The sequence below is a fragment of the Perissodus microlepis genome, chromosome 11, assembly GCF_051167445.1.
Source record: "Perissodus microlepis isolate ML-2025 ecotype Zambia chromosome 11, ASM5116744v1, whole genome shotgun sequence".
NCBI lineage: Eukaryota > Metazoa > Chordata > Actinopteri > Cichliformes > Cichlidae > Perissodus > Perissodus microlepis.
In genome coordinates, this window is record NC_140471.1 from 19,225,799 (window position 1) to 19,236,582 (window position 10,784).

The 10,784-nt window shown below is 41.4% G+C and overlaps 1 protein-coding gene across 2 annotated transcripts; it reads right to left on the reverse strand.

Moving 5' to 3' along the window:
- Positions 1-21: 21 nt before the first annotated feature.
- cbx3b (chromobox homolog 3b) lies at positions 22-4,570 on the reverse strand. Of its 2 annotated transcripts, XM_084944232.1 has the most exons (5): positions 4,340-4,568; positions 3,781-3,921; positions 3,519-3,675; positions 2,926-3,086; positions 22-1,387 (listed from the first exon to the last, which is right to left on the reverse strand). In XM_084944232.1, exons 2-5 carry the CDS (start codon positions 3,918-3,920, stop codon positions 1,267-1,269), a joined length of 579 nt encoding a protein of 192 aa, XP_084800358.1. In that variant the 5' UTR covers position 3,921; positions 4,340-4,568; the 3' UTR covers positions 22-1,266. The 2 variants fall into 2 exon arrangements, with proteins under 2 accessions (XP_084800358.1, XP_084800359.1); XM_084944233.1 differs by having other exon boundaries at positions 3,781-4,570.
- Between the last annotated feature and the right edge of the window lie 6,214 nt (positions 4,571-10,784).

Genomic DNA, 10,784 nt, shown 5'->3' on the forward strand with positions numbered 1-10,784 from the left:
AGTGAATCAAGATGCAAAAAGTGTCAAAAAAGGTTTCATTTATTCACAGACTTCACAGATCCATGGTCAACAGTTACAGTAGTTCTGTAGCAGATGTGTTTTTAGGAGGTTTGAGGTTCAGCTGAGTGTCCCATAGCAGTCATGGGAGATATGTCGAGTCAGAACAATGCCAGCAGGATACAGATATAAAGTACACAGAACTGTATAATTACAGTCAATGAATGCCCTGTGTAAACTGCACAGTCTCAGATCTAAAGTGCTACATTTAACAATCGTCTTACGCATTTACGGTGCACAAGAGTTCATTTCGATAAGTGTAAATCTCATTAGATTTACTTAAGAAAATTCATGACCTTCTAATTCAACTCAATTTTATTTATACAGTGCCAAATCACGACAACAGTTGCCTCGAGGCGCTCTTATTCTGAAGAATTCTACAGGGCTTCACTTTTTGGATCAAAGCACCAAATATTTAAATAATCTGAAACGTTCTAATTCAATAAACAGGAGGAAACAGCTCATTTACAGCAGCTGCTTAAAAAAACAAGGGAATTTTTGATGGGCAACATTTTTTTTTTTTAAAATATATATTATTTAACATCAACCACAAGGGTCATAAAGAGATACAGTAAAATCTGTGTCCATTAACACCTCACAACCTCACACAATACAAGTTCAAACAAGAGGCATTCCAACAACAGGGCTACAATCTTCAGCTCTAACCAAAAGCTACATAGGCTGAAGGCATGGACTTGGACAGTAGTTTGCTGGCTCTGGCAGTAGAGTGTTGCCGTACAGGATGTAAAGCACACACTAAACAACCGCAGGGCCCTTCCAGTGTAAGATACTGGCATCTAAACAGGACTATAAATACTAAATTACTCATAGAACAATATCTTCAAAACAAAACACAACCACAGTGATCGAGTCCGCTACATGATGACACAGGAAAAAAGCTGCAACGGGTTAGTCTGACCTCAGATCAGCCGCTCTACACAAAGGTTAGCTTGAGCCTCCATCAGAGTGTCTGCAAAGTCACAGTGACCTTTTTTGAGCACCACGGGGCAGACAGCACTTAAAATCCACCACCGCCGAGGATCTCACATCTGCCAGAGCCCGAAACTCCGCCTGACGCGGGGATGTGATTTTGCGCAGAGTGCTTCCGATGCCAGCTGAAGGTGGACATTTGGTGGAGGCTAAAGTTAAGCTTCAGATGAGAGCACAGCTGTTTATTAGTTCTCCTCTGCACACAACCCACACACATTTTTACTGCTCGTCGTCTCCACAGTGCCAGGTCAGCTTCTGCTCGTAGAAGTCGATGACCACCTGGGGACATCTGGCGCTCGCTTCACGGGCCGGCAGCAAGGCAACGTCATCCGAGTTTTTCCTGTGGGGATACGCGCAGCAGAAGGAAAAAGACTGAAACCGCCTCTCGTTTTTAATGGATGTAAAATGTCTTAACAGAAACAAATATTTCTGACAGTTTTTTTTAAATGGAGAAGTGAAGGGTAAGGGGACTCTACTCAAAGGGGGCACTAGATTTTAGCTTTAGCTTCCTTTAGCTCATGCTCCATTGTTCCACCAAGTCTGTTAAATTTAGCCAGTAATTTCTCACAGCGTCTTGCTGACAGATCAACAAATGTAATAAAGCATACCAACATTTGTTCAAGAACAAGGTTGATGCGTGCCTAGCTGAAGTAACTACAGAGGGATAAAGCTGATCAACCATACCATGAAAACATGGGACAGAGCTGCCAAGGCTCAGTTAAGAGGAGAGGTGATGATCAGTGAGCAGCAGTATGACTTCATACTGTGAAAGAGCGCTAGAGACACGATGTTTGTGCTAGTTTGCTTAAAGTGTTAATGGAGAAGTACAGAGAAGGAGTTGCACGGTGTCTTTGAGGATCTACAGAAAGCATATGACAGTGTACCAGGCAAAGCTGAAATAGGTAGGACATGTGCAGAGGAGGGATAGTTGATACACTGGGCAAAGGATGATGGAGACTGAGCTCCCAAACAGCAGGAAAACAGCAAAACTGCAGAGAAGATTACAAGAATGACAGAATGGGATGCAAGGGACAGACTGAAACAAACAAAGGGAATTAAACATTTTCTGACTGGCTATGCTCTTGTGGAGGAGAAGTAAAAAAATGACTTGTTTGCTTAAGGGAGCAATATAGGACTCTGGTGTCTTATCATATCAATGCCGTGCTTCTTTAAATGACGCGGACGTTTGGGTAAGGTCAATAATTTGTGGAATTGTGTGGAAGTGTTTGTTTTCCGTAGACCTCTAAACTTCCAGCCCTAAACATGAGCACATCTTTCACACTCAAAAAAAAATTCCAAGTTCTCCAACCTAACAAAACTCATCGAGCGTTTTAAAAGACTTCAGCCAACTGTTTTACAAACTGTGTTTACAAACTTTACAATCTGATGTAATTCAATATAGCTCCTCTTTCATAAAGTAACTACAATCGTAGGTAGTGTTGCGGCTCTGCTGGACTCCTGGACACTGACATTTGTGTATGTAAATCAGAAGAGAAAAAAAATGCAAAACGATCTAAGCCGATCACTCGGAGCCTCATAAAGGTAGATCTTTGCAGAGCTGTTGTTTCAGTCAGCACTTAATAGTCCAGGTATGCATAGTTAAGAGCCCCCGAGTCTATAGCTTAATGGTTGTGTGTAATGATAAACCCAAAGCCCATCTGCTCTCTCCAATCTGTTACTAATAAGGTTTGAGGTGGTCAGTGTCAACGTCCAACTTCTCCTCTCAAGTAAATGATCAAGCATATATAAAATGTTGGAAAACTGCAGCTTCCTGCAAAGCAACAGCAACAAAAACATTGAGTCCCCCACGTTTTTTTTCACGTTTACTCAAGTGCTGGCATTTATTATTCAAGGACAGAGTAAAGAGGAAGCAGTCACCATTTGACTAGGAACATGAGCTCTCCCTTTCTGTCCGTTGAGCCGATGATGCATTCGGGCTCGAGATAAGTACTGAGGTCACTGGGGGAGTTTGTCTGCTCATCATCGGGCTGAAGGACGCTGTTGTCCGTCTTCACAGCCTGAGCCTCCTGCACGCAGGACTAAAAGAACAAAATAAGAAAAGGCAAAGTTCAAAGTTGCAGCACAGATTTACTAGACATGATAAGAAGGTTGCTAAGTTGAGCCATTTCATTTTTTCTCCCTCACTGTACACACCCATTGCAGAAAAAAAGGGGAAATTTAACTGGTTTCATTTTCAGGAGTTTTTGTAAAACTAACCTCTTTAACACGACATTTAGTTTCAGATTGAGCCTTAAAACAATTTCTGACAAGGAGTCAGTTGACTCCATTCCAACCTCAGTCTACAACTAAAGGGAAAATGCTACCATACTTCTATTGTGTTCCCTATACTTCTATATTTTTCGTTGTTGTTCTCCCTTTTGGCAGATTTAGCTGCAGAAGTTCTGTAAATAACATGGAAACATACAGACATACAGACGTTCCAGAAACTCCAAAATTCCTCACATACTCACAATTTCTGTCTCTTCCTCTGCCATTTCCTCTTTGGGAACAAACCCTTGCTCGGGTTGCTCTTCTTCATTCTCCTCGGTGAAGTGGGCGTTTCTCAAGAACTCCTCTATGAGTTCAGGACAGTCCAGGTTGTCCTCGGGTTCCCACGTGTTTTCTGCACTGCGGTTAGAGTTAACAGGAGGGAAAGGCAATTTTTACTACGGTGGATAAACAGGTTACACAATCAAACCGTTCAAATGACTGGTTCTGCAACATCCCACTCACTCAGTGAAGCCCTTCCACTTCAGGAAGTACTCCACTCTCCCATTCGAGATTCTGCGGCGAATTATTTTTTCAACCACAAACTCCTGGACAACTGTAGTCTCCTCAGTCTTCCTCTGTTTGGCAGTCTGCTTCTTTCTCATTCTGCCACGATAGAGAATAAGCGAATGAATGAAGGCCAGGGTAATCACAAGAACAGGGAGTTCATTTCTTTTCTTTTTGTGCTAAAAAAAACCAAACTAAACACGGTGGAGTCAGGAACATTCACTTTTATCTCCCTGCTGCTGGGATTTTTTTTTTCAGCATAACATGGCAGTGGCGACTACTCTGCTGTTCCCGTCATACAATGATCGGCACACTTGTTACAGCGCTCCACCTGCTGTTTCTGTCGGGTGATTGTGCTCCTTCAGTCCAAAAAAAGCAACATGTTAGTATCACCGTGAGCGTCGTTCACTCACAGCCTGGTTACGAGCACATTTAGCAGACAGCAGCCCGAAACATGAGTGAATAGAAGCGTGCCTCGGTGATGCATTAGACGCTGTAATGAACAATATGCACGTACGCTCTCGGTGTTTACTTAATCTCGGAGGATAGCCTGCTGCGGTGCCGCTCGGCTCTGCTCTGTGCTTGTCGCTGGAAACAACATGCACAAAGCGCCGGTGACGCTGCTTTGAGCTCAAATGTGTCGGTCGATGTAAGTAAATGAGCGAAACAACTTTTCATGAATGACTTAAAATTAAAGATGGCCGTTGATGCTCGGAGGAAGTGGTTGCCAAGGGAAAAGGTCATGCCAGGAAAATCGGGAGGAGACGACGGGGACGCGCACAGAAGCGACCAATCAGGGAGCAGTCCGCTCGACCGTCCCAGTCCAGCGGTCCGGAACAGCCCTGCCACCCATGGGCGTCAGCAGGGTATGGCAGGGCATGCGCACTTCCTATAATGTATTTCACAAATTTTGTTTTATTTTATTGGAAACAAAAAGACACTCCGAGAATACAATAAATAAATAAATGTATTGTGTCTCCTCCCGGGATCGAACCAGGGATCTTGGTGCACTTTAGTTTTTTTTAATTTTAGAGTACTTCCACGTATTTCCAATTGATGTTACATAAAGTTAAATACATTTAAGAGAAAAATACCATCCACTTTAAAATGATACAGCGGTGGGTTTATAAAGCAGTTGCAATGAATGTAAATTCCTGATGGAAATAATATACTGAATCGCTTCATTTTGCATTATTTTAAACGTTTAATGCTATTTTTAATATTTAATTTTGCATGATATTGTATAGTAGAAGTTCTAATACAGAAAGTGTTACTTAGTATTACTTGAGAATACTTGTTTTACTGTTTTCAGTGCTGTAAAGACACTGGGCTTTGTCGACGGAGATCTGCTCCCCTCAAACTCTGAGGCTGTACTGTTGAAATCGCAGGAAAAACAGTCTTTGGGAGATTTGACTGACAGTTCCACTCTAGCCAATGAGTAAACTCAGAGCTACTGATTGGCCAAATAGCCCCCGCCCCATTCCATCCCGACCAAAGAACAGGCCTTTCCACTTTGCTTTCCAGCAGTTACTCCACACTGTTTTGTAAAACACCACTGGGGGACGCTGCCAGCCTGTATTGGACTGATAGCACCTCTGTTAACCGCTGTCAATAGATTTATACTGGAAAGCTCACAGCCAAAAGGCAGCAGCTCCACATTGAGTTTTTCCACCATTCTCTCGCAGGAGCTGTGCAGAATACACAGCTTCTACTGGTACCATTTCATTGTCAAGGCAGGATTATGCAGCACTTGGTGTATTTGATCATAAATTTATGTATAGACATAAACTTACGTAGTCTAACAACACTACAAAAGTCCAAAGATGTATCGGACATACTATAATCAGAAAGGCAGTCAGGAGGAGGACAGGTGACTGGTCTAAAGCAAACAGCTACCATTATTTATATTTGGACTGACCACCTATCCCCTTTGTGCAGTGGAAACTTTTAAATGAGGGGGCCTGTAGATATTAACTTCATGAATTGTAGATTCTCTATTGATAAAACCAAGGTAAGCTGCTGTTTTCTACACTGTTTAATTATTAACACTGTGTTGAAGATACTCCAGGCCTCCAGATACAAATGCTACGAACTGTTTTCACACCAATTTATAAGTACATTGAGAACTTAGGGACCCCCGCCTCACTCAACAGACACACTAGAAATATAATCATAATTATAAGGGTCGACCATTTTCAGTGTCTATATTAATACTGCAATACAATATTCCCATGTTGTGAAACATTATTTTGGCAGTTTACAATTTAACATCCTTTATGAGGTGTGCTTTATTAAAAAGCATTTTTCGTAGAGCCACACCATCCTTACAAGACATCTTTTTCCTCCATGGATTGGTGTATTAGTTGACTGAGACACTGAGGCAAGACATGTGTTGGTTATCAACCAAATGACCCACTTTTGCCCTCGGACCCCTTCCTGTCTTCTCTTCTGGGGATTTAGTGCAAGTTGCTATAGTAACGGAACAGCTAATAGGCTTGGGCTGTCGCTGTAGGCCCAAGAATGGCAGTAATGCATGCAGTGAGGTCCTGTCTAGATTTACTACTGTATATATTGTTTTGGGGGAAAGCAGGTTATTTTAGTTTTGCATCCCAGAATTAACATTAACAACTTTTCATGAGGAGATTTCTTTTTTCACCGTTATTGATTAAATGACAGTATTGATTGACACATTGAGAAGACATAGTAGGTGAGTAAAACTGACCCTGTAACACTTAATGTTATGGGTTTCAACCACTCCTCCACCACAACTTACTATTCATATATAGACTAAAAACTGACCAATAAACATTTACATAAGCATCTGTTTTTGATAGTTGTGGGAAATTTGATATTATTGATCAGCCTCTGGATTGCAGTAGTTAGATTTAGGTGAACACTGGCATATCTGAGATGTTTTATAAACATTTGTTTTATGTCTTACACATATTTGTAATCTAAATAATGTTACTACATGTAATAATAAAGTGATTTGAGGCCTTCCTGGTGCCTTGAATGCAAACCGACTGAACCCCTAAATTGACCAAGGCACTAAAAATGAAATACAGATGTTGATGAAATTACATGCTCCAGTGTACAGGGTGAAAAGATATATTGCGTTATGCCGTCATCCCTTAAATCTACTAACTTCCCTCCCAGACAAGCACATTCCACACACCCACTGTGAATGGAGCCCTAATACAGATGGGGCTTGAGAGCCATTCTGTCAGAGCAGAAATTAGTCCAGATGGCTAGATCCTGCTGTGAGGGGATGTGGATGGAGTGAGTAGTGGTCTGTGTGGCTCAGGATAGGCCCGAGTGGACTCTTTTCACATGGAGGGCCCCCGGCGTTCCCTTAGTTCCAACTTTGAAGCTCTCGGATTACAACCACAGTGAAGGAATTCATGTCAGTCCTTGTGTTCTTATCAAGTCTGTGGTTATATAAGACACAGAATCCAGTAAAACGTTACTAAAAGTACCGGTGGTCAAAACGAGATTCAAATAAGTCCATAACAATTCACTGACTGCGCATTTGTAAAGCACTTTCTTGGATATCATTTTTGCATGTTTTGAAAAAATTCAAGTTCTTTGCCAACTCTCCCTCCACAGCAGGAACCATCAGCACCTTCATCAGCTTCAAAAACTGACTTCAGATCATATTCAGAGTCACATACAAAGTCAATCAGGGTACTAAGTGGCAGGCTCCAGTGCACTTTATGTCCTCGACATTTATGCAGCAGTGGCAGAGAGAAAAGAAACTTTTCACGAGTAACAGATGACGTGGAACCACAGACCACCTGGATCTACTTGCGGAAATCTGTCTCTTGTTTCAGAACATTTATGGTGCCCCAAGATACTTTCCTCTGTGTTATTCTATACCTGACACTCCAGGGCTAGAGCCGTGTAGTCATTACCAGTCTTTGTGTCTGCAGAGTTACTGGGAATGCATACACTAGGAGTATGCATTACACTACAGGTTTCAATCAGACAAGAAGAGATTAATATAGCATAAATGTATTTTATTAAAACTACTATCTGGTCAAGAATGCTCATCTAAATGCCAGCACAGAGAGAAAGAATTATAATTATTTAAGGTAAAAGGTAGCTTGGGGTTTTCTGTTGCAGATCAGCTGTAACACTCCCTGCAGAAAACAGGGAGTGAAAAAAAATCTCAAAGGTGTAATATAGTTTACACAGTCATGCAGACGTTCATCCATGTGACATTATTGTCACCATAATAGAATATAAAACAAAAAAACCATCAAAATTAAAAAAGCAACCAACAGCCTTTGATTGTGCTTGATGAATACAAGGATCTAAGGATTTTTATTGCCATGAGGTGAAACTAAATTTTGCACTCAAGTCCCAGTTAAGACCAACAAAAATAACGCACATCAAGAGCAATATATACAAAACCAAGAAACAGTATGAGTATAAATAAGAGCTTGAGAAGCAGCTGCGTCTCTGTGCGTCGTCAGTTTGAATAAAGAATAAACCTGAACCTGGTGAGATGAAAGTTTAAGCAGCACAAAATTGACACTCTGAAGAACCTCTACCATCTTTCCAAGAAAGTAAATAGTTTCCAGCTTTGGTTTCATACCGTATGTGCTTATTTGGAATATTCAGAGCTCGGCCCTTTGCAGTACTCAAAGAAACTCCATGTAACCTTTGTAGAGATAATAAATCTGTTCATCTGCTGAACGGAGGGAGAGGGAAAAGTCACACAGTGGAAGTGGTGCTGACTTCATCACATGTGGGTCTCTGCTGGGAGATTCCGCCCCACAAAGCGAAGCCCGTAGGATCTTGTAACACTGTGACTGATGGGTGAATGGCATCAGTGACAAGCAACTCCCATTCCCCCTGGGGCCAATGTGGCACAAAGTGAATGGATAGGAGTGGTAGGGAATAGATCGCCTTTGAACCTAAAAAGAATAATTCCCCCTTCTTCCAGTGCTGCTCTTTACTCCCGCTCTCTCTCTTAGTTCGTGCCATTCTTCTTTCACTTTTTTCCTTTCTCTGCGGTGATTTTTTTGTCCTTCTGAGCTTTGTGGCTGACGATGATGACCTGGGGAAGAGTAGAATGTGAATAAAGTTGCAGTCATTTCAAAGAAGCGATGTGTCACTCAGCTCTTGTCTGACTTTATGATGTCAGAAAGAAAATTTAAGCTTTAAATAACACGGCACCGACGTTGTCCTGCAATTATTGCATAACCCTAAATGAACGTAACTCGTTTGTTTTGGATAAATGTAACTCTGAAAATAGACTAATGATCCAGGGGCATTTTTGTGAACAAATTTCAAGAAAAGATTTCATGATGTGACATTTTCACATGCCCTCAGGAGCGCCGAATGCTTTTAATCACGAGCAGCAGTTTTTGAACAGGTTACAATCAAATTTGTTCCTTTTTGTGTTGCACTTTAAGGCAGCTAGTCACTAACTAAAGTTTGATGGATTGCTCTCCTCTGGTTACCCGCACGGCAACGACTGCTGCTGTCTGCGAGGAGATTGTTTGCTTTTCTGTGGCCAGCTTTTGTCAAACATCCTCTTCCATTTCAGTTTCTTGAAATGTTAAGTGTTCCTTTTCACCGCTGTCCATCACCACCCAGTGAATCCAAACAGGGAGCGAGCTCCTCTTCTGTCATGCAGGGAGAAATTGAGACAAAGGAGAAGAGGGAAGAATGGACTGGCTTGGTGTGATGACAGTGCTTTGTTTGAATCCACAATATCATTGCTGGCTGCTTTAAGTCAACATGTGAGGGTGGGGTTTTTTTTGTTTTTTTTATTATATACTGCATGTAAGAGTCTTTTTAATGGGTTGGTATACTAACTGACATACAGTAAACTCCTATAAGTAGTATAGTCTTTATATTTATCACATGAATATGAGCGTTATAAACACTGGCCTGACTCCTAATGTAAGTAGACAGCTGAATAGTACTTTATCCTGGTGAGAGGACCTTTGCCTTGGTAAATCTCCTTGTCACTGCGCAGCTGCTGACTATCTGCTCTCATCGGGTGCAGCTCCACAAACTGCCGAATCCAGTCTGTTGACCTTTCACTTCTTTTCTCTAACACAGCTGTAGGCTTTGAACTTTAGATCTGCTCCACATCCCCCCGTTTGGCTGCAAAACTGGCCCATCTGAAATCAAATCTCATGTCTGTTCTTCACAGGTCCCCCCTCAGATACAGAGCATTTGCTTTTTGGCTTCTGGGAATCTGAAGCTTTTCTTCTTGAGCCAAAAGAGCTTTGACTATTACATATTTTTACTCAGTCAGGCCTGTAGCAGCTCTATGCCATCTGAAGTGATACTGAATAGGCTCCAGCTTCAGCACATGGTGAGAGCAACCAGCTCTTATGTCTTGCCTGCCTGCCATCTGGAAAATTACAGCTTTAAGTAGGCCCTTTCAGTAATTACCCTGCCAACTCTGAAGAAGGGCTCCGAACACACCGTGATGAAATCAACATGACTGATCGAGTGAGGCCATAGCAACTGAGAGTATAGTCCAAGAAATTAAATATCTGCTTTTGCATTTCTTTTTATTTGTTTATGTAGAAATGCTACATGCTCAAAACCTGCTCTTGTTTTTTAAGAAATGGCTACTTCTGAACACTGACATTGCTTATGATCTCTACTACAGTCTTAGTTGTATTTCTCTAAACATGGGTGAAGGTCTCAAACTCACCACAAAACCTTTAAGTTTCGTTCTTTTATTAACGAGTAAGTCAAGTTCTCTGACACTGTGGAAATCATTTATATCAAATGATATTTGATATAAATGATATAAGACTTAGAGCAATATAAATAATCAGGAATCTGCTATGGAATCTATTGGAAAAGTGACGATTGGATAATGAACAATGGGCATGGAAAGTGTTTCTGGCCTTATGGCTCAAAAACAATGGAAAAAACAACAACAAAAACAAAAAACACATAAATGACAAGTTTGGACACAGATTATAGGT